The sequence below is a fragment of the Rhea americana genome, unplaced genomic scaffold, assembly GCF_003343005.1.
Source record: "Rhea americana isolate MKP2758 unplaced genomic scaffold, rheAme1 scaffold_175, whole genome shotgun sequence".
In the NCBI taxonomy this organism is placed as follows: Eukaryota; Metazoa; Chordata; class Aves; order Rheiformes; family Rheidae; genus Rhea; species Rhea americana.
The window spans coordinates 4,237-26,453 of NW_028185872.1; the positions used below are offsets into that span (position 1 = coordinate 4,237).

General features: G+C 48.7%; 1 protein-coding gene across 2 annotated transcripts in view; it reads right to left on the bottom strand.

Moving 5' to 3' along the window:
• Positions 1 to 22,217, bottom strand: part of SSH2 (slingshot protein phosphatase 2) — a 102,702-nt gene continuing 80,485 nt past the window's right edge. For both annotated transcript variants that reach the window (XM_085301255.1, XM_085301256.1), the window contains 8 exons: positions 21,169 to 21,363; positions 19,177 to 19,270; positions 18,927 to 19,055; positions 16,194 to 16,240; positions 14,577 to 14,723; positions 12,226 to 12,426; positions 7,756 to 8,599; positions 1 to 6,466 (listed from right to left, as the gene is read on the bottom strand). In XM_085301255.1, the coding sequence (XP_085157381.1) occupies positions 4,460 to 6,466; positions 7,756 to 8,599; positions 12,226 to 12,426; positions 14,577 to 14,723; positions 16,194 to 16,240; positions 18,927 to 19,055; positions 19,177 to 19,270; positions 21,169 to 21,363 (3,664 nt within the window). In that variant the 3' untranslated portion in view covers positions 1 to 4,459. The remainder of the gene's footprint in view (positions 6,467 to 7,755; positions 8,600 to 12,225; positions 12,427 to 14,576; positions 14,724 to 16,193; positions 16,241 to 18,926; positions 19,056 to 19,176; positions 19,271 to 21,168; positions 21,364 to 22,217) is intronic.

Below are 22,217 nucleotides of genomic sequence, written 5' to 3' on the forward strand. Positions count from 1 at the left end.
TTCAAAATAAAACTTTATTCATTCGGTAACAAGAACATTGAATCTGCACGTCAGTGCACAAGTTCACATTTAAAAACAGCTGAGCACATCGGTCATAAAGTCTTTATGGGAGGAGGGGACGGTCCCAGCCACCGAGGAGGATCGCGGAGGGGCAGCGGGCCACGGCGCTCCCCTGCCCAGGTCGCAGCTCTACCGCCAGGCGCCCCCGGGGCTCAGCGCTCGCCCGCGCCACGCCGCCGGCCCCGCAGCAACCCCCGCCAGCCAGCGCACGCACGCCGCGTCAAGGCACCGGCACCCGCGCTCGGGCCACCGGAGCTGCCCGCGGCACTGCCCCGGGGCGGCCGCGAGCGCCTGCCCAGCCCGGCGCGCCGCCGCGCCACCGTCYGCCGCCGCCTCGGGAGCCCGTCCCTCGGGGCTTCGCGTGGAGCTAGGACCGCGTTAAGGCAGGACGCGGCGGCCGGCGAGCAGGGCACCGCTGCGGCTTCCCCTCCCCACCAGGCCGGGAGGGCTGCCGGGCTCTCAGGGCGAACCAGGAGGTGCCGAGGGTGCAGCCGGCGSGGAGGCACGGCGCAGCGCGGCGCCCGTGCCCGCTCCTAGCGGCTCTGCCGCAGCGGCTCGCCCCGGGCGGGCTGCTCCGCCGCGGCCTGGCGGGAGCCTGCGCTGGGACGAGCCGCCTTCCACCAGGCCTCTCGCGGCAGAGGGGCGCGGAGCTAAYCCCTGCCCCGGTTAAAACGCAGCGGAGCCCGAAGCGGCGTCGCCCCACGGCCCTGCTGGCACCCGCTGGGAACGCGGCCCCACGGAAGGGTGGGAGAGATTTGTACATGTCACAACTTCTCAAGCAGACCGGACACACGCACGCACACGCGCACACACACCATTGAGTGCAACAGAATGCAGTGTAAAAACCAGTTTCACGCACACACTATCCGTTTGTGCAAGGCTCACACGTTACAGTACAGCCAGAGATCAGGCGGGCAAGAGGGAGGCAACGGCTGAGATATTGTACGGGAGTCAATGTAAACAATAAAGCGTCCTCCAAGAGGGCTTCGCGAGAGACCAGAAGAACAGCTGCTTTGAACAAAATGCCCTTAAAACACCACGTTCACCATAAACCCCTCTATCAGCAAGGCTTGTCGGCTGCGGACCGCTTTGGGAACGCTGCTCCTTCCCCTCTGGGGAAGGCGCTGCTCCTCGAGGTGCTCAGCAGGCCACAGGAAGCTCCTGTGGGACGGCCGCAGGGACCAGGAGCGAGCCCAATTCCCACTGCCCAGCTGCAAGCCGCTAGCATGGAGAAGGGACCACGCTGTCCTCAGAGACCTCTGATCTCAGYGGCTCCATTGACAAGAGACTCGCCAAGGAGGACACAGAGCCCCCAGAGAGCTGCATGTGACACATCCCTCCAGCCAATTCCCCTTTCTGCCATCTAGTTCAGAGCCTCAAGACCTCCAAGGCCTTCATAACCGCCTGCAAAAGAGAAAACCTTGCCTGGTGCCCTCCACAGAGAAAGAGCATAGTTATGCTGGGCCAGAGCCCAGCACAAGGATGCAGCAAAACAGTTCCCCAACGCGGGCCTTTGCTCTGAGGGAGGACAGCCCTTCACTGCAGAAACACTGCTCTCCAGCTGAAGCACTTGAACAGGAGTATTGGAAGAAAGCACTTCTGGTCTGCAAAGAGCCTTTCTATSGGGCATTTCTCTGGAGACTGAGCTGGGGCAAAACCTGGTCATCTCCTCTCACTCAAAGAAAAAAAAAACATGCACAGCTCTTTCCCCTTGCAAGCACATCACTGCCACAGGAACATGTCGCAAACCAAGAACGCTCCTGCCAACACAGCAGGCATGCTTTGTGGCAACCCATCCCTGCCACCCGCAGAGGGGCAGACACCACTGCAGGGTCAGGGACAGCAGGCAAGCGAGGCTTAGGAGGAGGATGGGAAGCAAAGACTGAAACTGTCCTTCACAAGATGACATGAGCCACTTGACCTTTCCACACTGCTGCCCAGCTCCAAGCCAGCTGGAGTTGGCCAGGAGAGGCCAAATGTTTCAGTGTCTTAAAGAATGACCTGGCCTCCTGGGTCAGGCTCTATGTGACTTATAGTGACTGAAATTGCCTGAGAGGACATGCTATTTGACCCAACACGGGGTCCTGCCGGGCTACTCCAGGCCRTGCTCCAGCCTGCAGCCAGCACAGGTGACAACCCCCTCATCCCTCAGCAGGGCTCGAGCTCCTTGGAAGGAAGGGGATAATGCGCATGTTGCTGCTGGAGAAGGCCTGAGACATGCTCGCAGCATSGTGCACGCAGGCTGCCAGTGCTGGGCTCTGGTAAAGCAGTGTAGGAGGATCCCGAGGAGCTACGGGAGGGCAGCAGAGGTGGGATTCCTCCCTGGGCTCGTATGACTGTGGGACCTGCTAGCATATCCTCTGCTGCTGGAAGCGGGCAAGCTATAGGGTTAAGGAAACCTCTTGCCCTTGGACAGACACATGCTGCTTCCCAATACTCCCCAGTGCTTCGGTGCTGTGCTGCTCAACAGCTCAAGRTGAGCTTGTCCCATCAGTGCCCGCAAGGCTCTGCAGCACCCGCGCTGCTTTCTAGGTCCGGCCTGGTCYGCTGCTCCTCCCTCGACACATCCTCCCCGGGCCGGGCTTTCAGCAGCTGGAGCCATTCTGCATCTTCTGCTTCACTCCTCCCCAGAGGGCAGGTCTGGGGCACAGSCAAGCACCAGCTCAGTTGTGCTGTTTGGTGCCCTGCCACAGACCTGCTGTGGGACTGAAGACAGGACTCTTGTAGGACAGCTCTCCTACAACAGCCAAGCGCCTTTTTCTGTGCTCCCTCTAGCAGACATACAATTTGCTGATTTGCACCACTGGCAAAAGAGGGGTCTTGAATTAGCCAAATGCTCTGGAACCATGAATAAGCCAAATCCTGTTGAAATTTGGAGCAGGCCCTTCAAATGCACACCACCACTGTTCTTCAGGGAAGCAAGAACCCAGAATGGCTCACAGCAGTCCCGGGACAGCCAGTGTCTCCTGGGGGGAGGCAGGCAGGCAGGCAGATATGCAGTCACCCTCCTGCAGTGGGGTAACAGGGGTTCATGCAGGACAGGAGGGGAAGGGACACGTTTGGCAGCAGCTGGCATCGAGGCTCACTTTTGGAAAGGGAAGACAACTTACAAGTCAAATCCACTCCATTTCTTTGGAGATTACAAAATGAACAGCACTGAGTTTGAGGAAGGTGGTTTAGTTTTCCAGTTTACAGAATGCAGTCTTGCCTCCCCCTATTTTTTTTTTTTTTTTAGAAAAAACAAAACAAAACATAGAAATGCCAAAAAACCCCTATATAAATACCATATATACAACAATTTAGGAAAAAAAAAAAGAAAAAAGAAACCTTCCAGAAAAGATCTTCCCTCCRGGTTGAGTGTTAGGAGTGACAGCAGAGAGGACAAAGCTTTGCATTCAGTAGCGAAATGCATCATGTAACAACAACAACAGCCTCTAGGTCTGGAAGCAAACAGAAGTGCCTGTGAGTGGGACAGAGGGGGAAAAGGAAAGAAACTCAGGCAGCACGAGACAAGAACAGTGTTAGGGCGGAGGGGAGGCCGCAGGAGGGTAGAGAGCAGATGATATGGCCATGAACTTGGAAGGCCCACAGCAGTATTCAAGTAATGGAAGGGTTAAAACCCTACGGACTCATTTGTTTTAAAAGAACACTCTGGTCTTGTGGGTTTTCCTCCTCTCATGTCGCTTTTTTCGGCATAATTGAGGACAAACGAACTTGGAGGCTCGCAGAGGAACTCTGCTTGCGTGGGAGGCTGGTGATCCACCTCGCTACAGAGCTCGGGGCTCTGCGAGACAGCGACAGGCGGCTCGTGGTTTTTAAAGCCTGTCCGCCAGCGTGATTTACTACCRCGCACTCCTTTCGGGGAGACACGAGCAGAACCAAGCCTGGGGGGAGTTTGTCCTGAAGCAGTTTCATAAGTGACCTGCCACTGTCATGGAGTTCCAGTTTGCAGAAATAAAAGGCCAAACAAAGGGATCTTGGCACAGCCTTCACATTTACAAGGGTTCTCACTCCAACAACTGCTCAGCACCATTTCAAGGCATGGGGGAAATTCAAGTTAGAAACTAGGACCTGGTTCTACGCAAAACTCGACCTTGCAGAAGTGATCCAAAAGCATTTTTCATTTGCTAAAGGTGTTCTTTTAAAACAAACTAACAAAAAAAGAACATTTGAGGTTATCTGAGTTAAAAAAAAAATTAAAAAACAAACAGTCCTGCAGTCAGAGTCACACACAGAAGAACCAACCCACACCTACATGCGCCAGGAACAGTAAAATGACAATATATATATATAAAATTAACCGATAAAGTGCATGTTCCTTATATATTACACCTGCCCCTTGTGTGAACACAACAACATGGGTTCTCTTTTGTAAGAAATCACAGCTGAGGGCTCAGAATCACATAGTATTATAGAGTGGATTGGTTGTCCGCCTTTTATCATTGGTCTTTTTGAGTCTCCTCAGAGGGTGAGTTCTACCGTGTTGCTGCCTGGGTGCGACAGCCAGGCTTTGAACTGGAGACAAGGAGTTCACAACCTGCATCTGCAGCAGTGGAGAACCCTCCTCAGAGTTAGTCCACGTTGGATCCGTACTGGGAAACAAACTCTGCTGACTCGAGCCACACTCTTTGGCATATTGAGCTAACGGTCTCTCCACTGGCTTGCTCTGCGCAATGCACTCTGTCGTTCTTAGCTGTTCTACAAAATGCTTAGTAGGCTTTGGATCCTGAAGGGCTGGCAGAGAGGAACTGCAGTGCTTTTCACACGGACCTTCTAAGCCCCCCTCCAACGTTCCCCCGCAAAAGCTTCGACTGAGCGCAACACAGGTGAGAAGCACCGGGCTGGCGTCAGAAGAGGCCGATTCCCTCTCGGATAAGTCRTCCTTGGAGAGATCTAGGCAGTCTAGCTTGGCTAAGGACGCTGAGCGTTTCATGTGGGAGGGCGTGGTGAGTCCCGCGTGCCGAATCCGGGCCTCTATTTCCTTTGTCCGCTGCTTGACAAGGCCGGGGTTGTTACTGTGCTCGTCCATGCTGTGGCTGCTGGAGCTGTGGGGGAGGCCGCAGCACAGGAAAGAGATGTCCGTAACGCCCACGTTTTCAGTGCGTTGGCTGGGTAAGTCCTCGCTGCTCAGCTGCCTGGAGGTGCYGCTGCCCCCTCTGCACAAAGGCTTGCTGCTGTCCCTGCATGGGAGGCTGCCATTCCTCTCAGTGCCGCAAGGCATGGCTGGCTCATCGTCTGTACTCGTGCTCTGTTCAGTGACACCCTCCACGTGAATGACGTACGGGTAGGAAGAGCAATCTAGGCTGGCTGAAGGTGTGCAGGCCACCTGGACAGAGGGGGAAGCAGCACCAAGGTGAATGGATAACCCACCACCTTCTTCACTAGGGCTTCCTACAGTGAAGGTGGCCTGCCTTTGTACCGCGTGCTCTGGCAACGAAAGACTAACCAGTGTCAGAGCTTTGAGACCGGTRGGGACCTTCTCTGAGCGCAACGAAGGATTCAAGTTTTCATCTAAAGGAGGGATGGCTGTGGCCAGCCCACCCTGCTCACAGCTAGCGTCAGGACGCTCTGCAGACTTGAGCATGGGAGTGTACTCAATGATTTCAATTCTTTTGGGGAGGAGGGAGGGCAGGGCTGACTCTTCTGTGCCATCAAGCGAGAYGACTGTCCTGCACTCTTGAGCTGTTACCTCTTGCTCCAGGCTGGGCTCTGCAGGCACAGCCTCGTGGGGAGGACAGGCGACAGGCACAGAAGGATGTCTGCCTGCAGGCTGTGCTGCCCCAGGAGGCAGCAATTCCTCAGCACCTGGACCCTGCACCTTGTCACTCTCTGGAGCCAGCTCCAGGGGTGGCTCCTCATTCTTCCCCCGCAGCAGGAGCTCAGCAGCAGGAGAGTCATTCCTGGAGTTTTTGCGAGTGGGTAAGACACCGCCCGGGGTGGCATGCTGATGCTCCTGCTCTTGTCTCAAGCGCTCCTCGAACTCCAAGGTGGCCCGTCTGACAGAGCCTGGGCACCACTTTGGCTCAGGACTGACGTTCTGCCCATGAGGCTCTTGCTGTTCTCCTGCAGGGCTGCCTTCCTCCAGGTCCGATTTGCAGGAAAAGAGCTGCAATGAGGAGCTACCTTCTTGCTCAACTTGCAGAGAGCCCTTCTCCTTCTCCTGGTATCCAGTACAGGCTCCTTCGCTCTGCTCCACCCTCTCTGATGCCCAGACAACCTCGACTGGCAACTCATGCACTGTGTTCCTCTTTGGTGTCTGGGAATGGTTGGCTGAACCCTCTTTCTGCTGGGCAGGTCCTGCTCCCTGGTTGATCAATTCAATCTCTGTGATAATTTCCTTCACAGAAATTGCATTTTCTGAGTGGGATCTTGTGAGATGGCCTGTGTTAGGCAGCTCAGGGACCTCCTGCAACACAGAAACAGGGGAGTTACAAAATGGATCAGCCATGCTGACAAAAAAAATGAATGACAGTAGCTTAAAGGAAAGGGGTGCACAGTCCCGCAAAAGAAATATGAAGTCCAAGTGCTASTGTGCAGAAGTGGATCCCAAGTACAGGGTGATCACCAACATAACCAGTAATATCATCTCTGGGACTGCATTCAAGGTATTCCAGGGTAGATTTTCACCTAGGCTAYGATTTTAAGGCCTCTTATTTAACTGACATGAATTCCCAGGGAAATTTAATTTTTTTAAAAAGGTCCATTTATCCAAAAACTTCTAATGCTGCTAAAAGCACAGTTTTGAACTGTACGTTTGGAATATTCTGTTTATGTACAAGACTGAACAGATATACAGCATAAAGAATGACTAAGTGCTGAAATGCTCTAATATACCTAAGGAAAATAGCCAGAGAAGCTCCCTCTGCCAGCACAGAAGCTCCTTTTGCCAGATTGCTGGAGATGGTATTGGCCTATTATAACTGGAAGATCCCTGCTGTCTCACATGGAGATAGAAAAGATTCAAATAAGTAGTGTGGCATTTAAATAAGAGAGGCTCCTAGAAAATGATGGGCTCGGCCACCATCAGTCCCTRTGAGAGCCCTGCAGCGTGGAAAACGATTAGAAGAGAAAGATACCTAAATTCAGGAGGTTATTAAATTCTGTCAAGAACATCTCTGCCCCAGGAGAGAAGTGAACCATGACATCCCTTACTCCAACACCCCAGGCTTGGACCCACTCGCTCTCTTCTTCTATCAGTCCTCATCCATCTATCCTCAATTTGCTATCTCAATGCTGGTACTTTCCAACCAGAGAAAGGTACTAGCTTTGCTCTATTATTTGGTTGATAACAGATAAAGTCAGATAAAYAGATTCAAGTCAGTTAAATATCTGCACAGGTTCAGGTTACTGGCTAGTCTCTTGTGTTCAGAGTTCAGCTGTGTTAACAGGTCAAGTCCCACCTATCTGCTCTCCTTATGCAAAACTCAAAAATAAGTTTCTCATGAGAACAGCACAGCTGGTCAGATCAAGGTTGACTCAACTAGTGCCTTGTCTCTGCCAGCAGCTAGAAAACAGATGTTTAAGGAAGAAGTGCAGAAAAGGGCAAGTATCTAGCAATCTCTCCCCAGAAAACCATCCTGTTCAGTGAAAGCCAGAACTGGAAAAGCCCCTGCATACAGCAATTTCACAGCAAGGAAACTACTGAAGATATATTTGAGCAGCAGTTCCCAAAAAAACTGAGTAAACTATTTTAACCTTTTGTTGTTCTTCATCTGTGGAAGAGTCATCTGATGCTTGAGGGGAGTTTGCAGAGCTGTTCCTTTGAGCATCTGCACCCCCATCTGCAGCAGGTGGCAATTCCAGAGTAGACACCTTGGAGGTCCCATTCCTTCCACTTCCTTGCTCCTCCATCCTGGAATGGGAGCAGGTTCGTGACCTGCTCTCCTGGGAAAGCTCCACAAACTTCTCCAAAGCACTGAAGAAATCAATCCTATCTGTACTGAGGTCTGTCACTTCAGACTGGGAAACCTGTTGGGGACTTGGGGAATTCCGGTTTGAGGACCGGGGAAAGTCTTTTAAGCACGAAGTGAATTCTTCCATGGGAAGCAAGTGTACGTTCATATCAGACTTAAGAGCATCTTTTTCTAAATCATCCACTGTCAAATCAGGAAACTCTGTTGTTTCCAAGGGATGCTGGAGTTGCATTAAGGCCTCAGAAGCATGGCAGTTATCAGAGTGGACAGAGTCTACGCAACATCCTACTGGACAGCCATTGATACTGTTTAGGTTCAGCTTATCCTCCATCTGCTCAGTATGGAAGTCTCTACACGTAAACTCCAGGTGGACTCTTCTCTCTTTCATATATGGCTCCTCAATCATGTTTGTATCCTTTTGGAGCTGCTGTTCCCTGTCCAGCTCAGCTGAGTAGACAGGAGACATTGGTTGCTGGTTGTCGTTGGTCTTGGCATCTGAGATCTGGTCAGCAGAGGTGGTGATCTCTTTTTTGTTCAGCTCCAGCCCAGACTTGCAGATGGGTTCATGATGGTCAGATAGGTCACTGTCTGAGTGCGAGCGCCACAGTTTATTATGCCGCTGCTTGCTGTAGAGAAGAAAAGCAAGGGAAAACATTGAGTTGTGCTTTCACATACAACGGCCAGACCCACCTCATTGTAAGAGGATGCAGCTTACATGAAAAAGTGACAAACACTGGAACCTCTGACCACAACTGCAGCTTAACCTAAACATTTCAGTGCCAAATCTGCTGCTGGAGAACTCAGTCTAATACCAGGCCTCCTTTCAACATCTAAATCCCACTGTACTATTCTGCTCCACATACATGCACGTATTTCCCAGCCCTATTTCATCAGCCTATTCCCAAAATGCAATGTCTAACTGACTATAAAATTTGGTCCCTTCTCAACTAGCACTCATCCATTTTTCAGCAGGTGAGCAACAACCAGAAGGGACAGGGTGYCTGGTCCTGGATGTGAGCGGATGGTAGACACTGAATGAAGTCCAATTTCCCCTCCAGCACAGGGGTAGCCTTGTGATTCCTTCCTTGAAAAACTTCAGTGATCAATAACTGTGTTCTGGCAATCAAAGAGGCCTGTGCGTGCACAGGGCACACAGCAGACATCCTCCACAGTCAACAAGCAGCCCAAAATACCACCTGTGTTTCACAGAAAGGAAGCTCAAGTTCTCCAGCTCCTGGAAAGCCCCTCTGAGGAGTCACAAGGCCAACCAACACCAGCAACATTGCATCACCTTCATCTCCACCTGCCAAAAAAAGCTAGCCTACAGTCCCTGGGGTTATGGAGAACAAAGGAGGCAACCTCTGGACGGTGAAACCATGTGGCTAGCCAAGTTTGCAAGGGTTTTTTGCTAGTGACCAGGGCCACAGGGCTGTGCTTCCACAGTTTGCCCCTAGGAGGAGAGCAGATACCACAGAAAGGACCTCAGGTCTGCAGGAGACCTAGCAAAACCTCCCTAGGGCCCCTGCCAGCCGGAGCAGGTGCTCCCAGACACATCCATTGGCTGCAGTAAGTTAATTAACAGATGCTACTGTGCTGATCAAAACTCATCAGTTTAGCTGTGGGTGCCCAACAGTCAAGGAAAATACTCCAGTCCAGAGTTAGCCTTCTAACCCTGTAATCAGCTACAGCCCTCGCATATGAACCAGGGCAGGATAAGGTCCTCTCACGGGAAGGATGGTTAATGCTGGAGGCCACATGGTACGGCTCTAGGAGGCACGTGCCTTATTTCTAATGGATTTCAGAACCAAACCTAACACTGGCAGCAGGACCAGGCCTGTCCATGAGGCACGTTGTTGCTAAGGCTCTGGACAAATGGTCAAAGACTGCCTATTTCTCTGCTCACGTAACCTGGGGAGAAGTCCCTGACGCTTTCTAAGCCTCCACTTCCCCAACTGGATTTAAAGTCTTTCTTCATCCCCTCCCAGACGCACTGTCTATCTGATGCRATTACAGGCCCAGGAAAGCAGGGATTCCCTGGGGACTGCCCCGCACAGGCCCAGCTCCGCTGGGGCCCTCGGCACGCTTTGCTGCGATTGCTGCTGGCAGCACGGCCCCCGCGGCACCTCCGGCCCTGGCGTGGTGACGGTCGAGTCCAGCACTCCAGCAGACACCCAATTCTGAAAYGCAGAATCCCTCCTGCACAAACAAGTTGAACTTGTCAAGCACAGTGCTCTGCCTTGGTCTGAGACTCCAAACGGCTGTCCACAACCAAACACAATTAACCTGCCCCAGCAGTTAACTTTGAATCTCACACTTCCTCTGATCTTAAAACCTGCAAAAGGTGCTAAAAGCAACCTCAAGATACMAGTGCCCATGTCCCTTCCTAGAGCCCACCGCCATCTCTTGACCCTCCTGCATCACATTCCCAGGGCTGGGGAGACCAGCACACTGCAGCCCAAACACTTTTTTGATAGATTTTTTTTGCTGTAATTTATCCACAATTAAGAAAAGAAATGAGGCTCAGGCCTTCTGTCACTGCCCACTACCAGAGGGAGGGATCCCAGAAGCGTGACAGTCCTGAAGAGCAAAACACGCTGGTTATTGTGACTAAAACCAGACGGGGGGTTTTCATTTTACAGATGGAAAACATATCCCAGTTGCTATAACCCCACACAAAACTGTAACTAGATAGTCCAAGCACATGGCTGCCCTTGCAAACCTTCCCTCTGAAATCTGAGCAGTCACATGAGCATGAATCTGTTGGTGTTTTTTTTGTTTTCCTTTTATTTTTTCTTTACCTGTCCTGGAATACTGCAGCAATAAACAAGCCAGCCAGAGGCCAGAAGGCAAAGCTAAATCACATGGARGAGAATGGGGAGAAAAAGTAGTCTGGAGCTAAGAAACAACTGGTATAAAGAAAAGAGGGACCATGCAGTATGTGGAGGCTATTCCTTGCTTCAGTGAAGCTTCATTTACTGCAGGCTTTTTAGCCCTGCACTTGCAGATGTAATGCACTGCTCTTGCATTTTTTAAAGCCTCACGAGTAATCGTGTTCATGCCATTGTATGGGCACTTGCAGAATAGGTCAGGAGCAGCGGTGTGCTCAAGCGGGAGGAGCTGTGCACCATGTCAATGATGGCAGCAAGAAAAGGTGTACCCCCTGACAAATAAAGACTTAAAGAAAAAAGCCTTAACCAAAATGTTTGTTCAGGCTGGCTTTGCAGGTGTGTCACCAACTACCACGTGGACAGATTACTTAAATCAACGGCTTTAAAGGTGTGATATACCAGCTGCTACTAGCCAAGCACCCTTCACAGGTGTTCACTGACCTGTTGTACAGGATGTTGGTACCATTTCCCTGYCTGAAAACCTTCTTTTCCTGCATCCAGCCTACTCAAGGGAAATCTAATTTTCCAGTCTGCCTAATGCTGTGTAGCACATCAAACCAGGCAGGTCACTTCTAGCTCAGGGTTAAGTGCTAATCCTTATTAACTGCTGCCAGCAGCAACGTAGCACCTCTGGTGCCCCACAAGGCAAAGGCTTCAGATTTGCTCAAGAGCAAAACACGTTAGGATTTGAGACAAAATACTGTAATCTGGAGAAACACAGTATCACTACCTCCTTCCAGCTGATCACGTGACAATGTTGCTTAACACAGTTTACAAGTAGACTTCTCAGAAATATGTAATATTTATGTCTTTTTTGTTAATCAGGTGATTGGTTTGGGATTACAACACCCTTGCCCATAGCCAGCTCCACACCAACCTCAGAACTCCAGGCAGGAATAAACACTGCTATTGCAACGCAAAGGAAACAAGAACATCCTGTCCCCTCCCCTAACACCAGCACTTACAGGAGGATCTAAATAAAACCAGGACAGCTGCTGAGGAGGAGTATGGTCAACAGGGAACTGTAAGGTTGAGACAGAGGGAAGGCAGTTTCCCTGCCAAGTGATGTTACAAGCAATGGGGACATCATTTATCTCTGTTGGAAACTACACAGCTCTGAATACTGCATTTGGATGGCAGTTCACAGGATGCTACTCTCCAAAAAGCAGCCAGACAGCCTCTAGAAGCTTTTTATTACATCCATTTTCCCAGGCTCAGCTGAGATAACCCATGAAAACAGTATTATCTTCCCCAAAATAATCACGAGCTTCCATAATGTAGAAGTTCTAATTAAAATAATAAAGTCAATCATTTAAGTGTTATGCCTTAAAATGGGTAATCCAGGCCATTTCTCCCAGACTCACCTGGCCAGCAGGATCCCTTGGTATTCCTCTAGCTGCCGCATGAAGCTGGGGTTGGGCTTGGTGACGGTGCGCCGTTCCTTCACGTAGTCATATGCTCTGTCCAGGTTCCAGCCGTACTCCTTCATGGCATAGGCGATCACGGTGGACGCRGAGCGGCTCACGCCCATCTTGCAGTGCACCAGGCACTTCGAACCGTTCTTCCTGAAGTGGGAGAAAGATGAAGAGGATCACTAAATGGAAACCCTGCCTCCGAGAAGCTGAAAACAATAGTGACTTCTCTACTAAAGCATTATGAAACATATTTTAAGCACTGTGGCCTTGGCTTGCAGTCTCTTGGATGTGACCTGATAATCCAGTTTACAAAGCAGAGCAAGACACACAAAGGAAGTGAAGAACAGAATTGTGATATTCTTGATAGATTTTGTTACAACAGTTCTTCCAAAGCTTTTATCACAAAGCAGACAAATATCAGCTGTTTGCACAATTTTATGAAGACTCTGCTGAAGACTAAAAAAGTATCCTTGAACCCAGCCAAAATGGCGCTCTGGTATCAAGCAGTATTCCAAATAAAGAGGGTATCTATCACATACAAATGGCTTCAGAGTTTAGAAACACATTGCTGGAAGATACTGAGTGGCTCAGGGTAGCCTCCAGCATAGAGACGTTTTTCTAGCGCAAACCATTTTGGCAAGTGACTGCCCAAGACCAACACTGCTTTAATACAGTGTTTGAAAGCCTGTCTGGCCACCAGCCACATCTCTCTGGAGACACTGGTAAGTGCAAATCGAGCCAAAAGCCCCATGGGCCTACCTAGCAGACTTTTTGCAATATCACCATTTCTTAGGACCATCTGTAAGAGCAAGTACTCAGTTCCTTCCTCTTGGTACCTGTCCCAGTGCAAGTAAGTGGAAAAGATGACCTCCCCATAGCTGCAGGCAAAGACCTCAAATGACTGCTCCAAACTTTGATCAAGAAACCAATGCAGCGCCCTGTTGCAACCAGAGGGAAGATGCCTACTGATGTTATCCATCCTCTCTCACCGAAGGCAAAGTAAACAGCACCCCTGAGTGCAGCGAGCAGCTGCTTTGCTTGGGTGAGGCTGGTACAGACAGTGTCTGAAAGGGCAGCCTGTGCCTTGCCCCAAGGAATTCAAAAATATTTGTCTCTCATGAAATATGAGAAGGAAGACTAGCTGGCTCTTATCTGCAAACTCCGCGCACTGGGCAGCACTGGCACAGAGCAGGCTGAGAGGGTTTTGCTTTGGTTCCTTTAATATATTTTTTCCCTCCTCAAATACTTGGATAAGATTTTCTCTACTGTTGGCCATGTGAAGCTCCCCCAGGACAAGCTGGGAGGCTGTAGAGAGCACACTGTCATGTGCCTTGATGAGCTTAAACTTCAGCTGCACACAGCTGTTTGAGCCCGTAGCTGCATCCACACCCCATATACACATTGAGAGATAGTTAACTGTTCGGGTATTTTGTGCTATGCAGCCTATCACTTGGCAAAAGTCTTTCTTAGAAAATAATCTCTATTCTTCCATCAGGGCAGTGATGTCTGTGCACTGTCCCCAGTGTGCCACCCCCTTCAAGCTTTGGAACCCAAATTAATCAAAACACCGGAATGCTCCCAGTGACCAAAAAAGCCCAAACACAGCAAGTAGAGCAAAAAAAGGGTGTACAGTAATTGCTTCTATCCAGAAGATTTATTTACTGCAGTATTGAGGCCCAAGTGTTTAACTCCCAATGGGAAATATTCTGGGCCAGAGAATACTTTTGCGGATGGTAACACTTCAAAATCCCCATCTAAGGGAATACAATAATAACTTTTAAGAAAACCAGCTTAAATAAGCAAGATAAATCTCTAACAACCTGCTCAAGACAGCCATACTCAAAGTCAGCTGTTTGAAGGCTATGAACAAGAGATGATGCAAGTACCAGCTATGGTTAAGAGAAGACACGCTTTCACAATGGAAGTAAGACTTCAAAGGCAATGTATGCCGCTCTGCTTTTGGATCTATTTTCCCCTAAGAAGGCTGCTGAATTAACTGTGGCAAGTAAACTATGAGCTCTCTAGTACAGGAACGATCTCACCCATGATTCGCCTGGACTGTAACTGGGCAGCACACCCTCATTAGTCCTACCTGCTTCTTATGCAAACACCCATAATAATAATGATTTGTGGTAGGTAACTCTTAACATTCAGACATTTACACCTGCAACACTTACAAAATGAAAATGCCTCGCTCCTAGTTATGCAAGGAGGAAAGTAGCTGAGAAAATCAGTAGGAAAATACCAAATGCTTACTATATATTTTCTAAACATGTTTGTTGTGCTCTGAACAGACTTACTTTGCCTTGGAGATGAATTTGTAGGTGTCATTCCAGTAAGCCAGAAGATCTGTTGCTTCTTCATCATATACTCGAATATTATGATATTCGAAGAGCCCTGGGAAGAAGTTATCTATTTCTCGGGTCACATTCAAAATATACCGCACCCTGCATGGAAACAGAGAGCACGTAAAAATGCAGAGTGTGCAGAACACAGCGAATTCAGAGAGATAGCACAGCTGCTGGATAACAGATTGGCAAAACTCAAAGCATTCAAAATTGCAGTCTTGAACACACTTCCTTGGAAATGAGGAGTTAGTGCAAGGAGGTAGTGGCAAACCCAAACAAAAGGATTTGCTGAGCAATTAGGGTCAAGCCTAGCCTACAATAAAAAGGCTTCCATTTATCCTGGCTAGAAATGAAACTTCCTGCAAAGGCTGTCACAGACTGTTCTGCTTGTTCACAATCTCTACTGTAAGCGTTAGCAACTCTCCTGCCACRGGAGTTCCTGCACAGCCTTCTCACTTGGTATTTGGGTCCCTTCTCAAAATGCCTTTGTGAACCTCTTCCTGTTCTACCAACAACATAGGAACACCGAAGGCATAAGCCTCCAAGTAGTATCATAGTTCAGCAAATGGGCAAATTAACCACAGAGAGATGTAACAGACCATCAGCCACTGGGGAGCATTTATTACTTCTCTCCAAACTTTCTGGAAAGAAAACTGCTAAAGAAAGGGCATTTATGTGCACTACATCTAGTAGCTCTAGCCCTGTAGGCTACTTGCAAGGCACTTATAAACTACATGAGCCGGGATACCAGAGAGAACAAGAGCACTGCAGAGGAATAACATCCCTTTCCCCTAGCAGGCGAGAGACTGTTAGCAGTCAAGGGAACACTGTTTAACACCAGGGAACTGCAGCAGACCCTTCGTTGAATGAGGGGAGCCAGTTTTGATAGCCTGATTATCCACAGTGCCTAAGTATGCTACCAATTCAGTTCAGCAGCGATTAGCTTTTTTCACTGTTTTGGCCCAAACAACCCAAATCYGTAAATAATGGTTCAGTTACACAATCTTTGTAAGTAGATCTACCTGGCCTAGAAGCTGAATACCCTAACCTTAAGCCTGCAAGATGTCAAGGACAGAAGGCAGAGGAACCTATCCATGCTAAGCCCAAGAGCTACAGTCTTTATTTTGCTGGGTCCCTCTCAAGGGAACAAACACTCTTTTACACATTTCCCTTCCTGCTGCAGTCCAGAGGTCCAGACTCCAAAGTGCCTCTGTAATCCTGAGGCCTCAGTCCAGCGCAGCACGCTTGAGCAAAGGGCACAGAGCCAACTATGCAGCAGTTAAGTAATTGTAGCTTTCTGCTACTTACTGCTATGAGACTGCTGGCTTACTTTGTTCGCCAAGGGGATGTTAGTCAGGGTCAGGGAACMAGATTCTTTTACTTTAGGGTGCCTGTTTGTAAAACACAGGGTTTGGAAGAAGCAAGGGAGCAGCAGATTGTCAGCTTGTTCAGATCTGCAAGCCCTTTGTACAAGTCAGGTTACACAGCAGCTCTGGGATGGAATTTGTTGTGTGGACAATGAGCGAGGCCAGGTCTTCACTTTTAAGCTGAGGACCTGAAGCTACTTACCCTCTGTTCTGCAAGTCTTCCAAATTGGAGGCATTCCACTCCGAGCCCTGCAGGGAAAACATGCAAGAGGACACATCACCCACAAAGAAAGCACAGAGAGATAACAAAAAAAACAGCAGAGGGGCCACCAGGATGAAGCTGCCCAGCCATGCGATGGAGCRTTAGAGTCTTTCGAGTAAAGGGTGTGCATAAGAGGGGTAACAGGGCTGATGCCTTCATGTTTGGCACCTTATCTTGCTCTATCAACCAGATCCTTTCTGAAGAGCAGGCAGCTCTGCAAAGCTGAGCCCAGCACTGTAGCCGCGCACTTCCTGCAAAGTGTTGAGAAATCTACTTCAGCAAAGAGGAGATCACTCCACCCTTTCCCTGGAGGCTGCTGCTACCAGCTCTGCCCCACAGAAGAGCAGCTGCCTGTGCTTAAAAACTATCCAGGTGTTCTTTTTACATGAAACACCCATCCTGCACATCAAAGGCCGCAACACTGCTAGCTCATTTGGGTTACACCTCTTCTCCCCACACTCCAAGTCTGCGTCAGCAGAGAAACAAAGGTGTTCAATCCTGGCTAGCTAACCCACTCCTCTGCAGAACCCACTGGGTCTCCCAGCCAAGCTCCTCGCCCTTGCCCAAATAGTTAAGCCTTCAGAGAGGACAAGGCAGTCCAGACAAAAGCTTCCTTTTTTCAAAAAAAAAAAAAAAAAAAAAAAAAGAAAAAAGAAAAAAAAAGAAAAAAGTTAATTATCTGCTTCTCTGCCTTAAATAGCTCCTAAATGGARAGACAATTCAGAAAAAAGGAGAAAGCAGCCAACAGCTGCACTGCTTGGGGCTGCTCCCATGAGGCAGGCTTTACGCTGCCCCAGGGACAGGAGARGCATGGCCAGGGTGTACCAGCCCTCGGAGCATACCTACTACCTGCCTGTAAGCCTGGCCAGCCCAAAACAAGAACCTCCCTGCCAGGCACACACCTCACRGTGCTCACACAGTGACGGGTTGCTGCTTGCCCTGGAAGCATGCACAGGCACCCTGAGTTTGTGATGGGGTCAGTTTCTCCAATCAAAAGAGCTGTGATCTGGGGCAATGCACTTGCACCCATGACAGAACTTGCAGAAAAGTCTTGAGCATACGCAGTCTGCACCACGATGTATACACACACCCAAGAAAGGACTGTGTTACTGTTCTGGTAGCTACTGGGGACAAGTCTGTTGTCTTTTCCTGACCCCTCAGGAATATAACAAACAAAAAGCAAATGATTCTTCCCAAAWTGAACCATTTCTTAAGAGAAATCATCAGAATGAGGACATCATTCAAGGGTTCAGCACWGATGAAGCTCTAAATTTTGAGCAGGGCAAAGGCAAATGTCTCATGCCTTGGTGATCCAGATTTCAATAGAAAGCATTGCCTTCAGCAACAAATCAGGTCAGTGCCAGCAAAGTCCAGAGCTGTGCATGATCTGGAGAAGAGATACAGAGCCCTGTTTAGTTATTTTAGTATTTTCTAAGTAGGATCCAACAGGGTTTTTGCCTGTACCTGGAAGTAAACAGCCCCATGGCTCCCAGCGGACTCACTGTACAAACTCTGCCTTGAAGTGTACAAGTTCCTGAATCAAGTTGCTGCCCCAGCAGCACTGCTCCTCATTGCAGAGGCCTGACTGGCAAACACATCTATTTCTCCCGTTAGCCACAGCCCTTCTCCATGGTGCTGCCTGTGAGCCTTTTTTCATGGTCTTGTTTGCATTAACCATACTCTAAGTTGAGGTTCAAATCTCTGCAGCTGACCAAACTGCCTGTGGTGTTTTTGACTAGTGCTGTAAGCCTGTAACATGCCTCTCTCTGAAGAGCATCTAGTCTGCACAAAACCACAATGTCGTAGGTACTTTAACTTTCCTGGTTGTACCCCACCACAATTTCCTGGGAGTGTTCACGTTAACATAAACCATCTCTTTGGTGCCATGGGAAGGTACTAAACTTCAGAAGACTGGGAGAGGCTGTCTCAGGAYGAACAGACCAGCTGGTCCAAAACAACTGGCTTTGTTTATAGTTGAGCCAATCTCACAGCTAGGCAGCCCCACAAAACCAGTGTCCAGTGCTCCAGAGCTGGGAAATCCAGTGGAGAGCTGACTCACCAGAAGGAGGTGGAGCAATTAGACAGGCCCCAGCAGTAATGAAAGGCAACTAAACGAGCAAAAAATTAAAAGGCAAAACCTTTACATTGCCTTAAGTGGATTATCTTCAGAATTCTTCGCAAAACTCCTCTGTTCCCCGAAATGACACRAACTTAAGTTTTCCACATTACAGGTAGTGTAATTCTACCTGAAACTTACATAAGCCCCCAAAACAGCTCCTTTTTCTTCTTTGCTGCAGTTACGCCCTTCCCAAAGACACACTCCAAGAATTTGACATCTGGACAGTCAGACCACAAAACTGGTCTTCTGTCAATGGAAACAGCCTTGCAAAGAAATTCAAAATCAAGGTTCCCTCCTCCCATCCCCCCTTTCCAGAGTCCAGAGACTGCAGCTTTGCTGGGCTATAAGGCAAAGTTTAGAATTACCAAGAAGCCAGGTAGCTCTTCTTCAATAGTATTATTGTCTTATATCTTGCTCAAGAGTACATGATTCCAGGATTTGTCAACCTCTCCTTCAGACTTACAGTTTCTCCAGAGGCCCTTGTGTCAACCAAGAAATGGTGAGAAGCRTAAGGTGTATTTACAAATATAACTTGAATTCACTGCTAAACTTACCAAAAAGACATGATCAAATATCTGAGTGGGGCTGTCCATCTGCCCAAGAATCACTATCATTTCATTGTCAATGAACTCCTTGAACTCTCGCAGGTTACACACCATTTGCATCTCCAGCTCTGTGCGTATCTGAGTGAAGAAGACAAGGAAACCATGTGAAGTTTTTGCTCTACTGTTTCCTCACAGCAAAAAGTATAGAGCTCTCTACTTTGTGCAACAACACTTCTAGTGCTGCTCCTCCACCACTCACCTCTTTCGACGTGATGTTCTCCAAATCTTTCTGCATCATGATCTCTCTTAACTTGGTCTTAATTAGCCGTTCTGTGCGCTCCCGCTCTGTTGGGCTACCAGAAGGAAGGAACAGAGAGTCATGAGGAAGGGAAATGAACTGGGCTCATGGTACTTTTTAAACTGGTATTGTTCAGACTGGATACGTTGAAGAGTCTCAGACACTCGTTCTGCTCCCCCCAAGCAGCTCCTCAACTGGGAGGAATTCAGGTAACCGTAAAGCCCAGTTTGGATTCCCAGCTGTATGTGAAACAGAGAGCAACTGAATGTGCTTAATCCACTGTAGTAATCCAGAGAACCTRAAGTATTTGGTAAATTTTAAATTGGGAATCTGCATTACACTCACTGGAGCAGCATCTAAACCTCCCCTCTACCTTTCTTGGAAAGGTAACAKTTCCAAAGCTCCTTACATGGAGAAACGAGGGCAGCTAAGCCTTTGTGCATTCCTCCACCCTCTGCTGCCAGGGGCCTTATCACCAGCTGCAAAAATAGCCTGACTAACACCAAGAGAAGTTGCAACAGAGCAGCAGCTCAGAGCTGGCTCACCCATCACAGTTAGAAGGGGTCCAGAAGTAACATTTCACACCACCTTTCTGTCTTTCTGGAAGGCTACCAGGATGGTAAATGCACAGAGACTTCTGCTTTTAGAAGCAACTACAACTCGTTTCCAGCTGGTGGTTCACAAACAAAAATCATAAGAGTTCCCAGTCCTCTTAACCACAAGCATTATTTCAAGACTTGATTAGGACAATGCTGTCTAGGTATCCCCAAGAAATCACTCAACTGCTGCCACTGGAGAAAGGATAGATTACACGGAACATACATATGAAAAGTTAGAGGACTATTAATCTGAAAGCCTGCCAAAATTTTTCAGCCTTCTTACTTGCACATTAAAAACAATCAAGTGTGAAGATTTGTTCACAGTTGAACTACTGCCTTAGCATTATTGTTCACTCACTGAACAYCAACAACATGAAACACCTAAGAGCATAAATCAACCAATGGCACTATTACACTAGGAAAGCAGCTGAGGCTAATGAAAACTCATTTCTTCTACTGCAAGCATTGCAACTAACCCCTCATACTTGGCATTACACCTGGACACAGACTACTTTGAGGTTATACAGTATCACTACCATCAGCAATAGTACCCCTAATTACAGGGGTTGTAGCTTTTGAATGTTGGTAGAGCCTAGAAACTTTGCCTGTGTAAACTATGTACACATCTTTATAAGTCACTGTTTTGGAACATACCCCACTAGACATCTGAGCGTTTAGYCAGAGACAATATGGGACCTATATGCTGCTGTTTCACACTTACAAAGCTCCCCAGAGCCAAGAATCACTGCTTTGCTCTTTCTCCCCATTCTGAGGTGTGTTAGCTGGATGTCCATGAAGCTGCTTCTGAACTCGGTCTCAGAAGACCGTGCCTAAACACTTCACTTTCTGGGAAAATGAACTGAATAAGGAAGAAGGACCATGTTTTATTAAACAGCGTGCTTATACATGCTCCAGAGTAAAAGCAAAATCCAGAGAAACCTGCTCTTTCCAGGAGGCACAAGGGCGGGGAATCAGTGGATAAAACTAGTGAACAGGATGGCCTAGGTTCTAGTCTCTGCTATAGCAGATATCTCCAGGGTTTGGCCAAGACACCATATCTACCGCTTACTAGTAACACAGAACTAACCTTGTAGAAGCAAAGATCTGAGAGCAACAAGTAACAGGTAAACACCTAGAGGTTGTACAACTAGAATGAAAACAGAGGTGAGAGGAGACAAACCTTAGCCCCAAGAGAGCAAATCTTCCAGCGCTGTTTACCTAACCAGGGGTCCGTTTATATCTCAGCAGGAAGCCTTCCCTCATTAGTACCTAATTAAGAGCAATTCCCTGTAGCAATGGTCTCCTCTTTTGGAGGCTGCACTGCTTACAGCTCAGCAGAGCCAAACCTACTTACACATCTGTGAAGAGGGCAGGTGAGTCAGGCCGGTGGGACTGCACATCTTGCATGGCRTTCCACTCATTGACGGATGACTGGTCGGAGTTGATATGGCTCTCATAGTAACTAACCCATGTAAGGAAGAGGCTCCCTGGGTAGTAGTTGTTACTCCGGGCTACCTCACAAGCCTTATGTAAACTCTGTAGGGCAGACCTAGAAAGGAGAAAAATACCTGCAGCATTATCCTATCTTCCTCAGGATGGTATCAAGTACAAAGCAGCAGCCAAACCCAGGATCCTGCTTGTGTGCCATCAGTTGGTACAGATTCCCGGGTTACGTGCAGCAGCTCCCGCAGCTATCTGAGCAGGAGGCTGCCCTGCAAGGGTATGTTTATAGGAGCACATCTGGGTTACCACACACTACAAGAGCCTGGGTGTCCCCACTAAAGCATACTAAGACAAGGCCCTGCTGCTTGGCTTGGATGGCAGAAAAGCTGCCTGCAGTTTACAGGGTAGAGGCACCTGTGTTCTTTCGCTCCGAAAACTGCTCCAACTGCCTGAGCCATGATTAAGATGTGCAGAGTTTCTCTCTGACACAGGCAGCTCTGACAACTCCATCTTACAGTGCCATTCGCTCCTCTGCGTGCAGGGCAAAAATGCCCAAGAACTAGATACGGAGAGCTACGTGTCCAACCCCAAGGCTTCAGGGATGCACTCTAGCGAAGGTGTTTAGGTGTCTGCCCTCTCTCACTGCAAGAGCGATGTTAGAAGTTTCTTCAGCTGCTGCTGGGAAACAAATCCCCTCTCCTATTTTTAGCCTGTTTTAAATCTTTGACTGGGATCAGAAGGATCCAGGTCAAAATCACTGGGGTGACATGGAAGCATGACACCCTGACAGGGGATGTATTTCGGCAATGCAAAGAAGCTTGAGCCAGAAATACTTTAATGGCCACTACATTCTAACGTGAACTGCCCTAAAAGGAAAGAAAAATGCAGGCAGCTTCTCTCTCTCCTTCTCGCTATCACAGTGAGCATGTCTCACCGGAGACAGAGGCTCCTAAAATACCT